General features: G+C 36.0%; 1 protein-coding gene across 1 annotated transcript; it reads left to right on the plus strand.

The window, feature by feature from the left end:
- Window positions 1-9634: 9634 nt before the first annotated feature.
- LOC129064437 (40S ribosomal protein S27-like) lies at window positions 9635-9901 on the plus strand (the record flags this gene model as incomplete). The annotated part of the gene is made up of 1 exon (XM_054565674.1): window positions 9635-9901. A coding segment is annotated over one exon (267 nt), but the record flags the coding sequence as incomplete, so codon positions are not given.
- Between the last annotated feature and the right edge of the window lie 14619 nt (window positions 9902-24520).

The raw sequence follows: 24520 nt of genomic DNA on the forward strand, positions 1-24520 counted from the left end.
TCTCTTATCTCATTATTGACCCATTCATTGTTTAATAGTCTACTGTTCAGTCTCCATGAGTTTGCAAGTTTTTGAAGTTTCTCTTTGAGGTTGATTTCCATTTTCAAGCCCTTGTGGCCCGAGAAAAAGTTTGGTATTCTTTCAATTTTCCTGAATTTGCTGAGGTTTGCTTTGTGTCCTATCATGTGGTCTATCTTTGAAACACTGCCATGAGATTTGAAAAGAATGCATATTTTTCTTCTTTGGATGTAAGGTTCTATATATGTCAGTTAAGTCTATTTGATTCAGTGTGTCATTCAGCTGCACAATATCTTTATTAATGTTTTGTTTGGAAGATCTGTCCATTTTTGACAATGGGGTGTTGAAATCCCCTACTATCAGTGTGTTGCTGTCTATATCTTTTTTGAAGTCGTCCAACAGTTTCCTTATATACTTGGGGTCTCCTATATTGGGAGCATATAAGTTTACAATGTTTATGTCTTCTTGATAGATTCTTCCTTTAGTATTATAAAGTGCCCCTCTGGGTCTCTTTTTATGGCCTTTGTTTTGAAATCTACTTTGTCTGATACAAGTATGGCAACCCCGGCCTTTTTCTCTTGCCCATTTACTTGGAATATTTTTTTCCATCTGTTTACTTTCAATCTGTGTAGGTCTTTGGCTCTGAGGTGGGTCTCTTGTAGGCAGCATATGTGTGGGTCATGTTTTCTTATCCATTCAGCTGTCCTGTGTCTTTTGATTGGGGCATTTAGTCCATTTACACTGAGAGTTATTACTGATGGAAACTTATTCATTTTTTTTCTTTGTACCTGTGTTTTTCTCTTTCTCACTCTTTTATTTCATCTTCTTAAACCAGTCCCTTTAGCATATCTTGGAGTGCTGGTTTGGTAGAGATGTATTCTTTTAGCCTTCTTTTGTCTGGGAAACTCCTTATTTCCCCTTCTATTTTAATTGAGAGCCTTGCTGGGTAGAGCAGCCTTGGTTGTAGGCCCTTGCTTTTCATTACTTGTAATATTTGTTACCATTCTCTTCTGGCTTGTAGTGTTTCTGTTGAGAAGTCGGCTCCTAGCCATATGGGGGCCCCCTTGTATGTTACTCTCTCCTTCTCCCTTGCTGCCTTGAGGATGCTCTCTTTGTCTTTGATAGTTGCCATTTTAATGATGATGTGTCTTGGAGTGGACCTCTTTGGGTCCCTCTTGAGTGGGGCCCTCTGTACCTCCTGGATTCATGAGACCCTTTCTCTCCTCAAATTAGGGGAATTTTCCATCATTACTTTTTTGAGGATGTTCTCTATTCCTTGCTCCTGTTCTTCTCCTTCTGGTATCCCTATTATATGGATATTATTGCGTTTCAGGTTGTCCTGCATTTCCCTAAATGCCTCTTCATTCTTTTTCAGTCTTTTTCCATTTCTTGTTCTTTCTGGGAGCTTTTTTCTACCTTATCCTCCTGATTCTGATTCTTATATATACAAAAGACATGGTTTGACTTTTTTTTTTAAAGAACATTTTAATAACATAATTATGGAGTCCAGTGTTCCTCAAGGTAAATCTAGCCCATGGGAGTTCTCAATTTTCAGTTATTCAGCTTTTATCAAAACATTTTATCTTATTAAAATAATTCAGTTCCTTACATTTTATAGTTAATGGATGATGTATCTAATGAATGAGTGATGTCCACAATGTCCTGTCCTCAAAAACACCACTCATCTCCTGTAGACTCCTGTCTATGGCTTTTTTGTTTTGTTTTGTTTTTTTGGTGTTGACCCCTTGCATATCTGGACTTCCCCTTTTCTACTGTCTTCTATTTTCCCCATCATTATCATCTTTTACAATGAATCCTGCCTTCTCATGATGTACCCAAAGTAGGACAGCTTCAGTTTTGTCATTTTTGTCTCCAGAGGTAGGATTGAAGGCTCTTGATAAAAACAAATTGCCTAGTGCATCTGAGATAAATGTCATAAAGCAAATGGAAGGTATAGTAATCATACCCCAAACTATATATATTCAGGACAAGGAAATGCATTTCTGGATATTATTTCAGTAAATACATGGATCTTATTTCCATTTTGTAGAAATTTATTTCATAAATAAAACAGAAAACTAAAAGTAGAAAATTGGTAGTAAAATAAAAGATTTCCATAGAAATAGAGCTTTTCCTACAATGTGTTGGAAAAGATTAATGATGCTAAGAGAAAGTAGACATTAGCCCTACAGCTACTGTGCAGTTGGTGGCATGTTTAGAAAGGTAAGGAACTTGGGCATATAATAGTGATTGAAGGCATGTACTTTGGCATAAAATCATTGTATTATATAAATCTGTTGAAAATAGGGTGTGTGAGCAAAGAAGAGAAGGGTAGATGACGATTTCAATTTTGGATAGCTACACTTCATTTAACTATGAAGAATGCTTTAGGCCATGTGGTAAACGGCCTGGACCTCCAAATTGTCTAGTAAAAGTTAAGGAAATTTTTAGAAACTGGTAATAGTTAAAGCTATAGATGATGATAATAATGCTTATAGTAGATGGGGAAAAGGAGGAGCATATCAAGTATAATAATTTACTAAATATCAATATGCTAATGCAGGTGGAGGAAAAGAACAAAGTTTATAACATATTTGATTAAATTTTCTTTTTATGGCATAAAATAAATGACAAATGCTATTAGTATCATAAAAATTAAAATAGAAAAATAATTGTGACAAAATTATAGACTTAGAGGGCAAATTAGTGGTTGCTAGGGACAAAGAACATGAAGATTAAAGAAAAGTATGGATGGTTAAAAGAGAATAACTACAGTAAATATCATAACCAAAAAATTGACAGTGATAAAATCTATTGTGTGTGTACTTCTATGCAATTTTGCCACATGTGCAGGTTTGTCTGTACATCACCACAGTCAAGCTTCAGAACAGTTCCGCCACCCTAAGGTGGTGGAGTTTACTGCAATAGATGCTTTCTGCCAAGGACACATCCGAATTCTAACCCATAGTCAGACTATGCAAAAATCCCAGAAAGGGATTGATGTCAGTCTCAGCTCAGTGAACCATTCTTCCTTCTACAGTATTTTGGTTTATCTAGTCATCCTTGTTTCTGTAGCTTTTTTATGTCTTTGAAGGTGAGCAGAATTTGTGATCCAAAATAGGCCTCTTTGGCATAAGAATTATTTGGGGCTGTTCATTTCTAAGAAAAAACAGACACATAGAAGCTCTGAGAACAGAGTGGAACTTAACCCTTGTAAGAGGACATAGGGAGAAAAATGTTGCATATTAAAAAAAAAACCAAACTATTATAAGGCAGTCATCAGAAAGTAAAAAAACGTATGAGCCAAATTTCTGAGTTTCATCATAGATGGCATTAAAATTTTTGTGGTAGAAAAGTTTTTTTTTTTAAATTAGAAGAATAGTAACCAAATGTTTTATATGTACATATGTGTATTTATATATCAGGGTGTTCTGATCTTTCTTTGAACAAATTATCTAAAAGAGAAGACTTTTTGAGACAATTATGATAATTTTATCATAATCTGCTATTAGATATGAAGGAATTATGATTGATTATGTTAGCTATGGTCATGGTTTTTAAGGTCCTTTAGTTTTTAAGAGATATCCTGAAATAATTTATGCCTAATAAGATTCCTGAGATTTACTTTAAAATATTTCATCAAAAAAAAAAAAAAAGAAAAAAGAAAGGAAGGAAGACAGGAATAAAGAGAGAAAGGAAGGATAAAAGGACAGGAGATGGATAGAAGCAAAAAAATAGATGGAGCAAGTTTAGCAAAATATTTATATTTTATGATGTATACCAGAATACTTAATATATATTTTCTCTAATTTTGTTTGTGGTTAAAAATTTACTTGAAAATATTTTCTAGAAAAGCTATCAAACTTTCCTAACACAAGAACTTACCTGCCATTATTTACCTAAAAAATGTTTCCAGAGGAAGAATGACCCTGTTAACACTTGAAATACACCTTAATTTAAAAAATATTTTTTCAAATGTATGAAGTCTTTGGAGGAATTTGGGTAGAATGTCACAATCTTGAGAATAAAAAAGAATCCTAAAATTATTATGCAAGTTATATACCCAAACTTTATGTGGTTTGCAATTTTTCCAACTATTGACTGCTAAAGATGAATGTGTAAGAACCAGAAGTGGAAAGCAGACCTGGTTTCCTGCGTTTTAACAAAACAACACAATTGTATGCAGATTAAATGAGGAAAAAGAGAAATGCCCAGAACCATTTTGTGAAAAAGTAGAAACATGTTTTCCATTAATTCTAAGGAAAGTGGCACTGGCTTCAAAGACAGAATTCTCCTCTGATAATATACGCTTGTTAAATTTCCAGGATCTCTGCACATTTTCTAAGTTATTCTAATTCACAAACAAAAGGGAAGGTTAACATACTCACAACAATAATCTACGTCAAACTGACAGGAAAACTAAGGTGAAGGTGGCATGCAAGCCTGGGTTTATTCATGCCAGTGGCAGGGTCAGTCAGTCGTTTGTAGGCCTAATTGAGAAGTGGTAACTGTGGGGGTTTTACAAAGAGGACATGTGGAGAAGCTCGGGCATCAGAGCAGAGCCCACAGAAGCTTGGAGAGTTGTGTCATGTGCTTTGCTCCTTTGTCATTTCCTACTGAAGCCCCCACTGCCCAAGAAACCACTGTCACCCTTTCCTCTGATTTATGATGTTTTGCTTCTTCCTCCAAAGAAAGGAGAACTGGATCAAAAGCTATTTTGATTCTGGCCAAAATATTTTTCAAATCTTCAGAGATCACTTTGAGGCCTTGCATCTATTTCCTGGCTGGATTGCTCTTCAGTGAGTCCAAATATATGGATACACTTCCCCTGTCCATGCAGCAGCCTCTGCAGTGTCTGGATGGTCCGTCTCCCTGAGTCACAATGTCTGCAGGCAGCTTAAGAAGGTATGTTTCTCTTGTGTACTGAATCTTAGTTCCGAAGTGATTCAGTTGATTGAAGTGCCCAATCCATCACTGAAGAGTTTACTTTTCTCTGTAAGTTATTTGCTGTTTCTTCAGCATATGCTTTGTAGGATTTTAGAGTGTTGCATACTTAAATTATATACCAGTTTGGTATTTAAATCAGTGAATTTAAATTAATGCATAATGATTACTTTCAATTTGCCTTCACTTAACGAAGATGACATAATTAATCATGTTTGTTTGATCAGGTCATGCAAATGAATTTATACATTTACATTAGGCCTCTAGGAGATGAATTAATTCTCTCGAGCTTTTTAAACCATTAGAAGAGGTTGTCCATTCTGTGGTTAAGTCAGTGGTCCCTCCCCTCTTTCTCCTCTCCTCAACCTTCCCTTTCTTTTTATTCCTTTTTCGCATCCCTCTCTCTTTATCCCATCTCTACTCTCTTTCCCTCCCTTTCTTCTATTGCATGCTTATCAGGCAGCTGCCACTATGCTAAATACCAGATATAAAATATTAAATAACTTAGAAGCTGATATGGCTTGCCCTCCCTACCAGGGACCAATTAAACTTGCTCTCACTTCCTGTGCCCAAGGAACTTGCAATATTGGTTGGAGAGATATTGTGAAATTTGAAGGGGAACATAAGTTTAAAGAAAGGCCAGTAGGGTCTAAGCTATCAAGAAGCCGAGATGAATGAGGATTTTAGGCAACTAATCTGGACATTTTTATATATTCTATTTCTTCTCTGGAAATTCAGTTTTGGACTTTTTTGCATATTTTCCATGCTTTAGCATTCTCATGTTTCATTTTTGTATATTCAAGATATCCAATCTTGAGTATATAGCATATAATTATAAAAACTGTTTTATGTCTCAGTCTATCAGTTTTATTACCTGTGTAATATCTATGTTTGTTTCTATTGGTTGATTCTCCTCCTTATTATGAGTTATACGTATTTTCCTGCTTTTTTTAATGCCTCATTATTTTTGATTGAATGTCAGACATTAGCATTTCGCCTTCTGAGTGATGGGTAATTTTGTATTCCTTTAATTGTGAGCTTTGCACTGGGATAGAATCAGCTTAGTTGGGAACAGTTTAATCCTTTTAAGTCTTGCTTTTAAGCTTTGTTATGTGGGACCAGTTTAAGCCTAGGGCTAATTTTGCTCCACTACTGAGATATAAAAGTACCTGAGTCCTCTCTCCCATAGCCTGTCTACGAGGTTTTCCACTCTATGTGGAATTCTAACTATTCTCAGGCCTTTGTGAGCTCTGAGGACTGTGCCAACTTGTCCTTTCTGATGATTTTTTCCCAGCCTCTGATATTTACTTTACACAGACCAGTTCTCAGCAGATGATTCCAGGGGAGCCCATTGAAAATTTCCAGAGCCCTCTCTCCCTGCAACTCTCTGTAGCCCTTTGTGCTTGTGGCTCTTTCCTCTCCTTCTGGCAATCTCCTCTTTGTACTACCAGTATATCTTGCAAGTTCTGGACAACCTGTCCTGATTTCTTAACCTTATCTCCTCAGTTGAGGGAGTCCGTTGGACTCTGTTTGGGTCTTCCCTTGCTGTGGTATGGCCTGGAAACTGTTCAGACAGTATGTGGAGGCAGTTGCTGCATCATCTGGTTTGTTTACCTTATCTCAGGGATCGCTGCCTCGAGCTGAAATTGTTGTGTCATATACAATTTATGTTGTCCAAATGTTTTAGTTAAGACAGAGGTTATATTCAATTCTAGTTCTTCCATATTGACCATAAACCTATATATGTTTTTCCAATTCTCATGGCAATGAGTTATTACTATATCCATTTTTATAGATAAAAGAATTCAAGCTTATCTAAAATCAATAACACTCAAAATCACATATTTGGTACAAACAGACTCAGTAGGCAAACCCTGATGTATGTTGCCCAAAGAACAGTCTTGCCTATGAACTGAAAATAGCCTAAATGGAAAAAGAAAATGGAAAACATTCTGTTGGCAAAATCTTCAGTCTATCTAGGTTTTATTTTATTTTATTTTTCTTAATCATAGGAATAACTATATTTGAGGGAGTTATTTTTAGGAGCCTAGAATTCTGAGAAGCTAGTCTCAGGTCGTTATTTCTATTGGTTTAGAAAAATCAATATTTCTGAGTTACCGATTACTTATCTGTAAAGTAGAAACAAATGACCTGCTTTATTTATCTTACAGAATACCATGCCCTTCCTTTTGTGAGGGGGCCAATAGGTCAGTGCAGTCACAGCCAGGGACAAAGGGTGGAGGCAGGAAAGAGGAGACCGCCTGCCTGCGGAGGGGAGGAGGTATAGGACTGTGATGACAGGTGAGCGCCAAGTGTTGTGCTGAGGAAAACAAAACCAGGAATGGAATAATCACGCCTCAGGGCACTCAGAACTGGTTTTGGTTGAGGATACAATACGTGTCTTTTTTATGAAGGTGGAGGTATTAACTGCAAAGGTGTTTGGTTCTGTTTTTTCTTAAATTCAATAAACATGCTGGGGCCAACGCTGAATTGCTTATTACCAAGGTCACAAACTTGAATACAGTTACCCTTTATTCATATAATACCTAGGGTATTTTTTCAGGTTGACTATTTATGAAACTATGGCTTCACAGGAGCTCCAAATAAATAGAATACTTACGGTACCCCATACCAATGTTCAGCTCTATCTGTCTCCTATATAATTGTAGTGACAAAAATAGGTTTGTGAGGAGATAGGTAATCAAGCTCACCTAGCTATACCTGATGCTCAAGGCAAAACGTATTTTAACATGGCAGGAAGAATGATATCCAATCTCTGCCCCCCAAAAATTCAATTTAATATGTTGTACTAGGAGTCCTATTAAGAGGCATCGGCTAACTTGTAACAGGCTGAGAAGTCCCCAAACCCCAACTAAAATGGCTAAAGGGAGAAGTGGAGCAGGGTCATTGAGGGTCACTTTGCATATCTAAAGAACTTGGCCAGTATTTCGGTAATGCTAATAGCTGCACCTGCCACACTCAGAGCCAAGTAGGTGGGCATGACTCCAAGCCCTGATGTAGTGGAGGGGCTTGCTGTGCATGTATGAGAGAAGGAAGGTAGTACCTCTGTATTGCAGGGCCAGGCTTGCCGGAACTAAGAATGACAGCCAAGAAATGCAGAAGACACCAGTCTACTGTCGGGTGTAACCCTTTGTGGGAGGAGTGTAAATTGGGTTACGGAGGAGCAGGGCAAGGATTTAAACCTAAGCGTGGGGCAGCCATGCTCTCTTAACCGTATGGAGGTCTCTGCCATACCGCGTTGAAAGAAGCAGAAAAAGAGGATGTAGCAGCCATGTGGGGACTCTTGGCCATGTGGGTTGACAGGGTGTAGAAGGACCCCCCACTGGCCCACTATGAAGAGGGACCATGTGGTTTTGGATTGAGAGCAGGAGCCTAGCTGAGCACGGATGACTGGGAGAAGCTGGAACATTAAAACAAGAATCTGCCTAGCTAAGCAACAGACTTCTCTTTCTTTTCCTGAGAGACTTCTCTTTCTTTTCCTCTGACTGGCCTGGTTTGGCAAAGGGAGGCAGGACTGTGTGTGTTTGTGGATGTTCCTTCTATTTGTAAAGGAATGGGATTTAACATAAAAATTCTGCCATTATTGTAATCCTGTGTAACTTTTGAAAAAATAGTTCCTTTCCTTTTCATAAGGCTCTGGTACTAGGAATCACAATTTTTTTGGCGGCAGGCAATAGAGCCCAGTGGTTCTGTTTAAAACAGGTTTAGACATGAGCATGAGGAATAATTGTGCACATAAAGAAAAAGGTGAACAGGAGTGAATTATTTTTCATTTATGGGCAGGAAATAAGACAGGATGCATAAAAGGGTCTTACAGACATATATCAGATGCTAAGAAATGAACTAAGTGCAATGTATTTTGTTTTTGTGAGAACATAATTATAACTTTGACTTCTATAAAATTCTCTCAAAGAACAAGTGCATAATAAAAGAAAGGCCAGTTCCAACCAAGAAAAGTAGCTCCAGTCTGCCATCTATTTTAAGATATGCCTTCTTTCCTTCAAGGCTCATTCTAATTTCTGGTTTGCCTTTTAGTGTTTAGCTGATGCTGAAGTTTAACATGTACCTGAAGTATATATTTCAGAGGTAGTTAAGATGTGGAGGTATTAAACTATACAAATTAAAACTACTTAAATACATTCACATTTATTTTTAGAAAGTCCTGCATAAGTGTAAATTCTTTGAATGTGTCGATTCAAAAACCTAAACAGGCCAACAATGTGAAAGCTAAAATTAATGAATTGTTAAGTAAAGTTTTCTATTCTTTGATTTTTTTATATACTTTGGAAACCAAAAGATCAAAACACAACATTAAAAAAACAAAACAAAACAAACAAAAAAACTAAACTCACACCTAGTAATATTTAAGGAAAAAAATGAGATTTTGCAATGTTGTTGAAAACTGCTGTCTGTCCATTTTTCTTTTAATGTATAAGAAAATAAATGGTTGTGCAGGTTTATTGGAAAAGTATAATTTTTAAGCTGACACTGAAAAAAGATGCTTTTTATAATGTTGTGATTATAGATGGGTTTCTCTAAAGATTAAAACATGTGGATAAAGAGTATTAAGGAAGGTTCTCTTTAGTAAGATTGTCAAAGAATACAACATACATAATTAAAATAAAATCAGTGTGCTTTCCAGCAGTAATGGCCTTCATCTCCTTCAGAACAAGAGAAGAGGAAGCACAAGATGAAGTGCCTGGTGCAGAACTCTAGTTCTTCCTTCATAGATGTGAAATGGCTAGGATGCTCTAAAATCATCACCATCGTTAGCCATACACAGATGGTAGTTCTTTGCGTTGGCTGCTCCACTGTCCTCTGTGAGCCTGCAGGAGGCAAAGCAAGTTATTCTAAAGGATGCTCCTTTAGAAGGAAGCAGCACCCTGAATCAAGATTAAGGGGAAAACCATCCCACTAAACACATTTTGGATAAAAAGTAAATAAATAAATCAGTGTGTAAAATGGGATTGGAATTATCAAACTTTTGAAGAGGCAAATAGCTTGAACAAATCCTTTATCTGCCATTCCTCCATGGAGATTTCACAAAGAATGAAATTATCCATATGAGCAGAAAGAGCCTTAGGAACAAAGTAGAGATAATTACCTGATCCAGAAAAGACCTTAATATGTAGTTGACTCAATCTTCTTTGTTTGCAAATGAGCTAAAAGTTGGAGAAATCCTTAGTCAGAAGGAGAACTGCAGGAATATATATAGATTTAGAAATAGGAAAAATTAAGATTCAGGAATCAGTTAGTGTAGGAGCTGACATTTAAGAGTGTGGCAGGGCCTGGGAGAAAGGTCCATATGTGCCTGTGATATAATGGGGCTGCCAATGAGCCAAGCCCAAATATGAGTCTTGAAATCTGGCTAAAAAAGCTTGAAGTCTCCAAAAGGATAGATAGAACTGATCATAATAAACGTGCTGGTATATATGCTCTAAACAAGCCAAATAGGACAGGGTGAAATAAGTTAGAGATAAACAAAGATATTCAAGGCCCATGCTTAATTTATCTATAGCTTCATAATAAACCAGTCCAAAATTTAGTGCCTTACACCGGCAACAGTGATTTATTTTGCCCCAAATCTGCCATATAGGTAGGGTATGACAGGAAAGGCTCAGTTCTGTTCCATATGGTGTTTCAGCTGGGAAATTTGAATGCGGGTGGATAATTTACCACATTAGTGCTGCATGGGAGCTCAGTAAAGGAAACAGACCAAGAATTTCAGTCTATTTGAAATGGGATGCAAAGTGGGGGGTGGTTTCCCCAAAATAGTAAAACATATTTCCCACATATCATGATTGGGGAGTAGGGAAAGGGGATGATATGGTGACTAAGATACTTTTCATAACACTAGCAAGTTGATAGCTAGTCAATAGCCGAGCTACCACCCCAGGCAAAAGACAAATGTGACTTTCAAAAGGTATAGTGATTTGTGAAGTAGTAGCCCAAGGTAACTTATATAGCACCTATGAGAGAGGGAGGGAGGCGGAGGCTCTCATGTCATGGGGTACTCTTGCCCTGACCAAAGATAGCAGCTAAAAGAAGATAAAAGATACAAGGGAACCGGCAAAAGTAGCCATAAACAGGGGCCAGATATGAGGACATGAAAGAAGTTGTGGTCAGTATTTAAAATCAGGGTGGGCTGAAAGAGATGGACCTGGTCTGCCATGAGGGCTGAGGAAAGAGTGTAAGGAGAGAGCTGATGGAGCTCTCAGGGAACCTGTCAAACCAAGCACGGACTAGTGGGAGATGCCTGGAATGCTGAACTGTGGCCAGAAACGCTGAGACTGTAGACTTCTCCTCTGAGGGACATACAGAGAAGTCACTCTCTTGGGACATGTGCCTTCCCTGGACTCCACCATGATCCAGTGTAACACAGCATATGCTTTCCTGGACCGCTACAACATGGAGGCCGAGGACAATGTACCTCAGGTCCGGAAGGAGAGTGCTGGTGCAAGAGGATGGTGAACCTAAAACCCACGAATGGACCTTACGGAGAAGATGGAGAACTGTTTGCCCAACCAGTTTAAGGAAAGATAAGAATATGGGGAGCTTTAGGGCATTTTTTTTTGCATATAGCCTGGTGGGGAGCAAAGGGAGTACCAAGCCTGTGGGAGAATAAGGCTCAGAGAAGGAGAGCTACCAGCTCCCCAGAGGTTGGAATCTTGTAAATAAGAACCTGTGTCCTTCAACACTAATTGTTGGGTCATGCATCAAGGTGACATGTGGACTGGCCCGAGTTTGCTTGGTTACGCCGTTACATAAGGATTTCATCATGAGACTGCTAGGGCTTCTGTAAAGCATTGCAGATGGGTTCTAAGAGTGAGTGTTCATGAAAATAAGAGGGAAATTGAGTCTTATGTCATCAGCCAAAAACCTGGTAGACAGTCCCACCTTTGTTGTTCAAAACAGTTACAGAGCCTATGCAGAATTAAGGAAAGGGGGCATTAACTCTACTTCTCAGTAAGAGTTGGCCCTGTCTGCCGCAACTGAGGAACCATTGGAATGTCTTAGAACAGAGGAGTAATATTTTAGTAAATATATAGTGACCTGAGTACTATAAAGTATTTCTTGAGGTCCCAAATGGAGAATCTTCTTATGACTTAGGGGTTCATGGGAAGATGTGCAGTAAGTAGAACATCTGTAGAATGGACATGCAATGTTACCCATGTCCAGAGTTTAGAAAAGCTTGGGAGCCATAATGAGAGTGTTATTAACTTTCTGAATGGAATTATAATCACTTCATACTTAGTTGGTGCTACCACTGAGGATCTACCTTGGTCCAAAATTTGTATGATTTTATTATTCTTTGTAGCCCTTTTCTGTATTTACAGAATTTAGAAATATATATTCTTATAAACAATCTTCTTAAGTATAACATGTAGCAATAAACGAGAACAATAATAATCCCTGACTGCTGTGGTAGGTTGGGTGTAATCCCAGAAATAGAAAGGTCACTGGTTCAATCTCTGGTGAGGGCACATGCCTGGGTTGCAGGCCAGGCCCCCACTGCAAGTGGCAATCAATTAATGCCACTCTTATACATTGATGTTTCTCTCCCTTTCTCTCTCTCTTTCCTCTCTCCCTCTGTAAAAATAAATAAATAAAATATAGAAAAGAAAAAGAACAATAATGATACTTCCTTGACATGAAAGTCCTTTGTGATGATGAGAAAAAAATAGAGTACTAAATAGAAAAAAGGAATCTTAATAGCTAGAATTTTTATCATTAAGCCACAGTTACTAAATATTATTATAAGCCAGCACTCTCATATGACCTAAGCATATAAAAATGGAAAATCTTGGGTTTTGTCCAAAATCAATTTTTCTACAAGACTTAGAAAAATCTAATGACTACTATACAAGTGCAATAAAAGTATGTGCATAATGTATAAATGTGTGATTGAATATTTTGAAGGTTGGGGTTCAGGACAAGCAAATGTACACAGTGGGTGGTGAAAATTTTGATACAGTAATATTAAAGATGGAATATACCAGTATTCTAGTAGAGGAAAACATGCACAAGAAATATTTTGGGGAAAAAAATGTAGGAAAGTAAATCTAAGCAGTCTTTCATTTACTAAATAAAGTTTTCTTTAAATTGATTAATAAAAGTCATATAGTCAAAACCATTGTTCATATGTGTTTGATTATTCTCACTGGAGAAGAAAATGAAAGACACTTTCAAATCTTTATTTTATTCTTAGAGAGAAGAGGTAAGGAAATCCATACTGGTAAGAACTGACAGCAGTAAAGAATTCAATAAAATATATAATAGTTGCTGACAATGTTAAGCTATTAAAGAGACATGGTATGCAATGGGAGTTCAATTTTATTCCAGTTGACAGATAAATTCTGTTTTAAAAAATAGCTTTATGTGATCTGAAAGAAACGATCAGAGGAAAATTCTGAGTATGCAAACAACTGTAATAAATCATCTGCATATTTAGAAACACTGTATCAAATAATGCCAGTTTAAATATCTCATGAGGAGTGGAATTAAGATCGGCAGCAAGGATCTCAACTGAAATTTAAAGCAGAAGGTGACATAAAAGGCAGGCTAGTCAATGCCTGGTTCTTGTTGCTATGGAATGACAGAGGCACATCTTGGTGTGATAGCCAGGACACACGGCTAAGCATTCTCATCTAACTCTCCACTCTTATTAATTGTGTAAGAATAAAAAGAAATGCAGATTACTTGCAATTGCCTCTACTTTTGTCCAAACATATAAAAGTTACATGCTGTGACAAATGTTTTAGTTTCTAGGGTCATGTTAAAAGGAGACTTTTTCGTATCCATAATTTTTAAAGAATTAGGTATCTTTAGGAAAAAAAAAAACTATTTCTGGAAACACCCTCTAAATAATGCATGTGTATTTAAATTATACAGTTTAATTTACGTTTTCAAATTTTGTGTACAGTTTTATAATTTTTGTTTTTGAATTTTTAATTTTGTGACTTTAACATCGGTAGGGATTTGCACAATCATCATTGTCATCCGGACAGTTCCTTCATGCAAACACATTTCCTTCTGCTCACTACACACAGTCACGCATTGTCCCGCCCCTAAAGCTGAGAACCAATCCGTTCTCCATCACTAAAGTTTTGTCTTGCAGTTGTTGAAAATAAGCAGCATTATACAGCTTGTAACTTTGAGAGGTGAGCTTTTTAGACTAGCTTCTTTTATATAATATATTTCATGCCTATGAGATTCATCCAAATTGTTCTGTGTATCAATAATTTGTTCTTTTGTACTTATGAATGGTATTCCATAGTGTGTGCCATAGTTTACTACCCACTGAAGGATATTTGGATTTTTTTCTGGTTTTGTGGAATTATTAATACAGATATTATAAACATACATGTGCAGGTTTTCTTCATGAACACATTTTCACTTCTTAAGGACAAATACCTAGACATAGGGTTCTTAGGTCATTTGGCAAATATGTTTAGCTTAATGAGAAACTTCCCAAATCATTTTCCAGAGTAGCTGGAATTTGAATACATTATCTCCACATCCAAAGCCTCATCACATAATGTTATGCTTTTGGGTGATTAACTGTCAAATATATTTTAAATAATTCAAGTAGAGAAAAAAATAATCTATTATATTTACCCAGATATTTATCATATCTGTTGCTTGTTCTTTATTTCTCATGTTTCATGGTTTCTTTTGTTATCATTTTCCCTTCTTCTAAAAAAATGTTAGCTACTGTTTCTTTAAAGAATATGAGTAATATTTTCAGTGTTACTCTTTTTCTCCTCCTTCTGGGATTCTGATATGCAAATATTATTTATTTTGTTATTATCTCAGTTTCCTGAGGCTTATCCAATAAGTTTTTTATTTTGGTTAATTTGTTTTAATGGGTAATTGCCCTTGGTAGATTTAGGCCACAAGTGCCAAACTGCCTTTCACATGCCATAGTCCTGAGATTCCAATGTCAGTTAAGCATTCAAAGCTTTTGCAATGGTTTTATCTCCTTCTCAGTGGTCAGTTTGGAAACTGGGTGGAAGTTCCATCAGCTCAGTTCTCAGACATTAGTCTAATCAACCTATTAGCTCATTTCTCAATTTTTGGAATGGTAATTAGGATCAAATTTATACCACGGTGCAACTAGGGAAGTAAAAGCAGAGTTCATTAGCAATGTTAAAGGCTGCAGTTGTTTTTGTTCCTTCCAGGAAGTATCTTAGTGCTCTCTATTTTGGTTCTCCATTCAGAAGCCGTCCATTTCCATTATTGCTATTTTGTGTCTGAGGTGGGTGGAGAGCACAAGAGAAAAGAAAGGAAGAGAGGGAAAGAGAGAAAAGAGGAGAGAGAGAGATACAGAAAGAGAAAAATTGGAGTTGCCCCATCCTCTTGAAAGGACATTTCTACCCAATCTGGAGGAAAGTTCCTTTCTGCAGAATTTGACTTTTATGATTTTTCACTGTGGCTGTTGTATTTTCATCATGGGATTACCTGAGAACTGAACCAAAAGAGAATGAACATTGAATTATTCCCAGCTTTTAGAAATCTCAAATAAAGCTGCTATAAACATGCATGTGTATGATTTTAGATAAACAAGTATTTTTATATCTCTAAGTACAATACCTGGGAATAAGAACATTGGCTCAAATGGTAAGTATATGTTTAACTTTGTAGGAATTGCCAAACAATTTTCCAAATTGAATAACATTATGTGTCCTCATCAGCAATTCATGACAGTCCTAGTTTGTACTTAGTATTGTCTATAATTTTATTTTCGCTATCATAATATTTGGGTAGTGGTATGCAATTGTGTTTTAAATTTGTATTTTCCTAATAGCTAATGGTGTTGGATATCATTACTTGAGTACCATGTGATTATTTGCTATTCTTATATCCTCTTTAGTGAAATGTCTGTTGAAGTTCCTTGTTGATTTTGTGAGATTGAGTTGTTGTAATATTGTTGGGTGTTGAAAGCTGTTTATATACTTTGGATATAATCCTTTGTGGATGCGTAGTTTGCAAATATTTTCTTCCAGTTCATAGCTTTTCTTTTCATTCTCTTGATAGTGTCTATGACATGGAATCTTGTTATTTGCTATCAGAGGTCTCCTAATAGATATATCTCTATAAATGTGCAACCAAGTTGAAAATTATTTCATTAGAATCTCTTAATTTCTCTTCTGGAGAAACTCTAATCCCTTAATAGAGTAAGACATCTATTCAGAGCCTTTTTCAAAGCTATGTAGTAAAAATAATACTAGCCTTATCCCCTGCCTTCCTTTATTAGAAAACTATTCTCTTTTACTGGTATGGAATTTCACAGTTGTGATTGTGGTCATAATTAAAGTGGTATAATATGGCACAAAAAGGGCTGGACTTGGAGTCATTGATCTTAAGCCTGCTCCTACATTGCCAGTATGTGCATAGCCAATTGAATATACTTATGTGATCAGAGGAAGGTTTAGAAAGTGTTTGTTAGAGGAAATTGGTCTAGAAAAAATGGTAGATGTTGATCGCAGCCCACACAGAAGAGAATGACATTATAAGCACAGGACATTTTGACCAAAGACTCAGAAGGGTACATTACAGAACTGTATTTACATTTGGCATGGAGCTTGCCCCAGAGGATGCCTAAGCAATTTACAAATGTGCAGAGAGAGTATTCTGGTGACTCCCAACCTTTACTAAGATGAGAAGTATTTGTAGTCAGTTGCCCATAGAAACTTTCCTAGTTACTAACATATTGGGAATTTGCCTAGCTGACTTTGAGAGGGCTTTTTGTTCATTCATGAAGTCATTCATTCTTGCATTTAAACACCTTTACTGAGTGATTATTTATGTGAAAATCTTTGTGACTAAGTCTGCAAGGGTTTGCAGTTCATGTTTCCCAGGGACAAGAAGCATCTGCATCACCTAGGAGCATGTTAGAAATGCAGACGATCAGGGCCAGCCTCAGACTGACAGAATCAGAACCCAAGCTTAAATGAGATTCCCAGATAGTTCTCATGACTGTATCTGAGGGATAGGAAGGAAGTTTGCTCACAGCTTTCTAGAACTTTCCAGTCCAATAAGGGAGTTAATACATAGGTACAATTATACTGATACTATATTACCTGTGCCTACATGACACAGGTCAATATGTGTGATACACCCTGGAACAGACTTTAAAGTCAGACTAACCCTAATGCGGGAAGAAAAAATCTCAAATGCTTGTTTCCTGTGTGAATATGCAGAAGTTATTTTTCCTTTCTCTGACTCACTATCTTTACTTGTGGGGTATTAATGAAGACCACTTTACTAGGCTTTTCCAGAATTAGGAATGACCCATATAAGTGCTTATCACATTACCTGGAACAGAATAAATGCTGATTGAATAATGATAATTATTGTGGAAATTTAAAAGCTCACTGTTTCAGGTAGAAACAGCTGTTGTAGATAAATTTTCATGGAAAGGTGACATTTTATCTGTCTCTTGTAGATAGACTTTTAATATAGGATGTTAAAAAGGCACAAGAAGAAGATACTCAACCCTCTAGTCATGATTCCCAACTTAGTCATGATTTTTAACTATGAGAAGCTGTATTTCTTACACATAGATACTACTTAAGAGTCAAGAACTTTGTATGTTATAACAGAACATCTATCATGCAGTTTAGACCGAATCATCAATTTAGACCATCTGTCTGCAAATTTGATAATGTAACATAAAATAGATAGTTTAGTCAAATGCATTATAAATGTTATTGTTTGAAAATAAACAAACTGTCTATTATAGTTTATTTAGCTTAGAGTTAAAATTAAATGACTTGGCCTTTTTTACTGTTGAAAGCACAGTGAGGCTTTATAAAAACCATGAAATTCAATCATGGGTATTCACAGTGAATAGGCAAATACAAATCATGTTTGTTGCAATGTATTAAGTTGGGGATTTTTAGTAAAATATAAAATTCTGTATCTTATTCATTGTTTGATTGGAGAAATTGTGAGTCGACTCATTTCATCAAACCCATCTTGATTATCAAGACCAACATGGCTCATAATAAACTTCCCTGTCGGTGCACAATACAGGCACGGCCGGCTCTCCCACACCTGGGCTCAGAAGGGACAGCGTCTAAATTCAGCTGATGAGACAATGGCTGGTCTTAGCGATTTAATGATTTCATTGTAACTCTTCTAATTTTTTAAGTTCCAAATGCCATAGCGCATGCTCACTGTAGAATTTCCCAAATTATTTTAAAAAATGAGTACTACCGAGGGAGAAATGTAAGCATTGCTATTTACTGTTCCAACCTTTTCTTCCTCTTCCAAAACCCCGCTCAACTAAAATGACAGTGTCTTCAGAGGGCAATAGGAAGTTGCAAGGAGACCAGACATAGCTGTCAAAAACAGGATTTAGGGCTTCCTCACCAAACAGTCTGGAACCTCTTGGGCTTGTGCATTTCCATCCGGCTTAGGTTATGCTTTTAATCGATATCTGGTTTTCCTTTTCTCCTTTGAGAGCCTGTGGGAGAGGATATTAAAGATTCCATCTGCCTTCTACTCCAGAGAGTGGAATTTTTGCTGCAGACAAGAGATAGACAGCAGCTTGAGCTGCTGAAATCCTTTAGGTTTTGGGTTTGATGAGGCCATAAAGCAGGGATTTCCACAATGTGTTTTGTAGGCTACTGGTGGACTGTAAATATTTTTATATATCTATGTAATATAAACACGTAATAGATAATAAATATAAGTATATATTAGTATATGTAAATATATACTTATAATTATGTAAATACTATATAGAATAAATATTAGTAAATATATATAATGTATAAATTGTCTATAAACAATCTCGTTATTTTGGAGGAAAAAATGTCCACAATTTTTTCACAAACTTTATTATAAGTAAGATTTATCCTTTCACCAAAATATCATCATAAAATGGCCCCTGTTTTCATCAAGAACTACTTGGAACAGCTTCTTTCTCATAACCTTCAGCTTACACGTTGCTCCTGTCTTAGCCAAAATATTTTCCCATTTTTAAGTGCTATTATTTTCATTTGCTAAATGGACACTCTCCTTGTTTTTGCTACTTTGCATCCTAAATTATGTAAGAGGTCTAGTAGCTCAAAAATGATATGTTAAAGCACACAAGTAGCAATAGAAAATAATTTATTACTATTACTCCAAAAAGAGGAGGTGAATCTGAGTATGCTCAGAAAACTGAATCTGCACATGAGGTGATTTTACACAGATATCTAAAACAAAAAGTAAATGAGAAATGTAATATAGATATCTGAAATTAAATATTTTATTGTAAACTCAACCATTATGTCCCTACGCCCCACTGTCTTGTCTGTTAGAAATTTGTCCAAAGTGTCTTAAAGCCATAGATTATTTTTTTGATATTTTCAAATAAAGCACAGTAACCTCTTGGTTATATCAATAGAATTTCCTAAGCAAGGACAAAGTAATGCTGTTCAGGATGCTTTTGGTAGATATCGTCATTCATAAGAGAGAAGATAAATCTGTGAAGGCATCATTGAAGTTGATTTTCTTATGACACAAAGCAGTAAATTACTTGCAGTAGCTTATGAAATAGCCAACAAAGACAGTGTCCTTGCAGAGAAACAAAATGAACTATTGTAAAAATCCTTTACTAAATGACATCTTTGACCATCAAAGATGGTCAGTTTTTTTATATGATACTCATAACATTAATGAAGACCATTTATATAATTTATAATACATAGCTCAAATGGAATAGTTTAGCAATAGGATTGATTTCTTAAAGAATTCTAACTTATTATTTCAAGTCTAAAATATGATTTCAATGTGGTAGGTGAATAGTAATGAGACAAAAACTTGATGCATGTGACTTACTTGCTGAGAAAGTTATTCTTTCCCAGAACATTTTAGTTGTTTTCATTTATCTGTGAATCACACCTTAGTATTGAGACAGAATGTGATGAAATTCTTTTTAGAGCAGAAAGCAATAAATACATGGATTAGGAATTTGTTTATTCTTATCTCCCAAGTTGAGCCATTTTAACTTCCCAGTTTTTGAACATAACAGTCTTGTCATTCAGCTTATGATAGAGCCCATGAAAAAAGTTTTATCTAAAAGAATTTTTTTTAATGATTTCATGACTGGTCCTAATATAAAAAACTATCTAACACAGTCATAGACTATATGTGACCCCATACCAGATCACATATATTCATGAACTACTATGAAGTAGCAAAAAAATTAAAATAAATGGACAGAATCATGGCCAATCTACATATCATGAAATCAGCTAAAGGGAATTTACAGAAAGACTGAGAATTATATCATTTTCGGAAATCTCTTCTACCCACAAAAATCTCACTCTTCTGAAATTCTGTAACATGTCTCCTCTGTATCAATTATTTTCTTATTTTCTGTGCTTGGCTTAGCCCTTCTTAATTTGATTTATTTTCATATCATATGTGACTCTGATTTACAGAAAGCAAACTGCTAGTGCAAGTTACAACCCATGGGTCCAATCTGGCCCATTGACTATTTTTCAAAATAATGTTTATTGGAACAAAATCACACCAACCTGTTAATGTATTATCTATGCCTGTTTCAAGTTAGCAATAGCAGAGTTGAATAGTTGCTACAGAAACCATATAGCCCAGAACCAGAGATATTTCTTTCGATACTGGGCTTCAAAGACCTTTGCACTAGTGTGTAAATTGTTCAAGGACAGAGATTTAGTGTTTTGCTTTCAAATACTTGATAAATGAGTTGTCTCAGGTTTAGTACCACGTGATATTTTTATAGTGAATTTATTCAACCATCTATAATTACCCACAGGATACTTTGACCAGGAGAGTCACTCATATTTAAACTGTCTTCAGTCAAGTTAAAACCCTCTTAGAAAATTATGAGCAGTTATACATGAATTAGAGGCGCTATCATATTTACTGCTAGATTGGTAAAATAAGCCTGGTACATTTTCATGAAACTGAAGCAACACATTTTGACAATTTCTAATTAGCAACCCCAAACTGAATCTCAAAAATAACATTGCAAATCCTCAAAAGACCCATTTTCTCCCTAGGTAGAGTTGGGTTACTATAAATCATAGTGACACAATGCACTTACCCATAAGACCTAATATAAAGACACTCTGCTAAAGCACTTTCCAGTTCAGCCTTATCGTCAAAAGCACCTTGGGGTGCACTGAAAACTCTCTGGCCACTCAAGTCTTTTTATCAGTTATAAGCTAATGATTTTTAAGTGCAAACTTTTTTTTCTCTTAAGAGGGCAAAGTAAAGCCTGCATGTTTTGGAACATTTTAGGATTAGTAGTCAGCTTTGTGGATGATGCAGACTGAATTCAGGATCATTATATTTTCGGTCACATCCATAACCTCCAATCTGTAAGATTAAATAAAGTCAGCCTATTTGTAAATCCTGGCAACACATCCACACACTCACAATGAAGCGGGGTGTGTGTGTGTGTGTGTGTGTGTGTGTTTTCATTTGATTATTGGAAGACAAAGGTTATTTCAGTCATGTGGCATGTTCAATTGTGAAATGTTTTCATAGCTTTGCACATATCAAAAGTATATTTCTGACACTTAAAGAATTTCAGGAACAAAGAGGTAAGTAGATGAATTTCAGGAACAAAGAGGTAAGTAGATATTTAGGTATTGAAATAATCAAACTACTAACTAATATTTACACCATAGTTTTAGTAATTGACAAGATTTTTAAAGAACGTCTGGTCCCTTTTATAAATGAGGAAAGGAAAAGGCGATTTTTTTTCCAAAGCCAACTAACTATCCATTGGGAAGATTATGATGAGATACCCTTTCCCATTCCTGATCAGACAATTGAACACTGCTTTTTTTTATATGGTATTAATCTACACCTCCCTCCTTCCGTCCCCACATAGATTTCAACCATTTTATACCTTTTTTGAGGAAAATACTATGAGATTTCACTGAGCTGACTGGAAGAGATAGGTACCATTATTTATACATGGCAGCTAACGAACTAGAAGCTTAGATATGAGGCGTGATTAGACCAAGTCATGTTGCTGGTAAGATTTGAGCATCTTCATTCTTCTTTCCACCAGACTCACACCAAGGTTGCTAGTTTCTGCATGAAAACTTATGTCAATGGTTTTCATTTCATAGACAGTCCCATGATGTATTTTGTAACTATATGGCCACAGGGTATGATTAATTGCACTATACACTAATTGAGAGGTTGTAGAAATTGAGATAATTATGTGTCACTAAAATTATCTGTACACATCACCAATTATCTTGGACTACTATAGTTGGCAGTAGCACTGGCCTACAGAAAAGCACAATGTGAAATTATTTCTCCAGGACAAGATTTATTTCTTCCACTTATCAAGGTGGTACCCAGCACTTAGACTGTAACATTTTTGACTTGTGGTATTGTAGACTTTCTTTTTTGCATACCAAAGCCTTAATGTAGTCTCATAAAATGATAATCTGCTTCTTTGTTTCTTACTTATCCAGGTGTTGACTTCAGTTTTCTTAAGCTAACTTTAGATCAGGACTATGTTGAGGAGCAGGAATCATAAAATATATGACACTATGTATCCAATGAGTTGTAAATAAATATGATCTAAAGCCTGGCATTTCATTCTAATTAGATTTCTTCTAAAAACCACCTGGAATTGTGTAGAGTAGCTCCCTGTGCCATTTATCTGAATTGCCACCTTTTTTGTATCATTGTGATGTGTTCCTCCAGTTTGGAAATAATCTAAGGGAAGCATGAGCAAAATGGCAGCCACACTTTAATGACCATAAATTGTAAGACTCGCCTTAATCAGTGCAATAAATCAGCTAAATTTATATTTTAATACTATCATTTTTTAAGCAAACTAATTTCCGTTCCATGTGCAGACATCCCTAGAATTTCCAGTTAGTGTCATTAGCAAATTATATTCTAAGTTTTAAATCAGTACTAACAATGTTTGTAGTTGGTGGTGGTGGTAGCAATGGTGTGTTGTAGGTGTGCGCGCCTTAGGGAGGAATGGTTACTGCTAACCAGGCCATTTAGCTACAATAATGGATATATTTGTTCTTAGACATATTTTGGCAATTACCACCAAATCACAGAGTGCATGAATTTTTTGTTTCCTTTCTTTTTAAATATTTAAGGCCATCGTAGTCTTTTTTTTTTTTTTAATTTTCACATAATATGAGCAATGAGGCAGTAAAAAGTCTGAGTTGAATTTTATTCTTATTGTACAATGGGGACTGTATAGTTAGGGTCTTAGCTTGCATGTTTCTGTGAGAGATACAGCTTGTATGACTTTTAACCCAGGAAAGAATAATATATTTAGTTTCCTGTCATGGAGGGTGGTTTTAAAATTCTAAGTGCCAGCCATGACTACCACCTCTTTCTGAGGAAACCAGCCACCGGAAGTTGTTTCTGTATAGATTACTTTCACCTTTTTCCTTGTTCTTTTGCCCTGGTAACACTAATTTGGATCTAGAGCGAGAGGCAACCATGAATTAGTTGTTAATAAAAAGATCAACTACCCCAGAGGGGATTTGATATAAGACTCCCCTGTACAATATTGGATGGTAAAAAAATGGAATCAGGGAACACCGAAATGAGGCCCACATAGAAAAAACAAGAATAAAATCTACCCTTTTTCTGAAAAGACTTAAAGAAAACTGGGCTATTAGAGGACCCTGAAGAATAATAAAAAATTTTTCCCATCATCTTTGAAATTCTGACATACTCCAGTCTAAATTTCTGGGGCCAAAGGTAACTATGGTATTGTAAATACACTAGTCCCATGGTTCCAAATCTCCCTGTAATTCCTTGCAATAATCCTTTTTATATCAAAAAAAACAGGCAATGAAAAAAATGAGTAGTGTTCAAAAATGTTCATTTGCTATGCTTCAGAAGAACACTCATGAATTAGCAGGGAACATTGAGGTCCTCAGTGATAGTCTACTCATTTTTATTATTAGTAAAGATGGTGCTGGCATCTACATATTCATGGTCTTGTCTTTACTAACCTAACTTTCTAGACTTATCTCAAAGTACAATCCTTCCTTTCATTATTTATTTCAAAGTAATTACTTGATGGTCTATCAATAAATAATAGCTTAAGGCAAACAACAAACTCTTTTTGCTCCAGCTCTCTCTTATCCTTACCCCTTCCCCTTCTTTCTGACAAAATCATACCTTTGAAGATCTGTCCAAAATGCCTGTTAACCAAGAAATCGTCCAGGATACATGACCACACCTCTCTCCCTCTACACATGTTATCATACTCTGGCTCACATTTTAGTAACTCAGCACTTACCTGCTTCCCTCAAGTGACTATCAGCTTTTTAGGAAGTGAAACTCATTCCACATCTCTGTGTTTCACAAGGACTAGAACAAAGCCCTCTGTATTGCTGATGCTTCAAAAATACGAAGAATTGAACAGAAGTAAATTGACTCTCATTCGTTCTGTCAAGTTGTGTTGTGTTTGACCTTTGAATAGTCAGTGGGTGAAAGTAATGAACTTTATTCTTTTAGGGTTATTACATTGTAGAATAGTTATTTATCTTTA

The sequence above is a fragment of the Pteronotus mesoamericanus genome, unplaced genomic scaffold, assembly GCF_021234165.1.
Source record: "Pteronotus mesoamericanus isolate MK-2021 breed Mesoamerican mustached bat unplaced genomic scaffold, CSHL_Meso_final contig_101, whole genome shotgun sequence".
Lineage (NCBI taxonomy): Eukaryota > Metazoa > Chordata > Mammalia > Chiroptera > Mormoopidae > Pteronotus > Pteronotus mesoamericanus.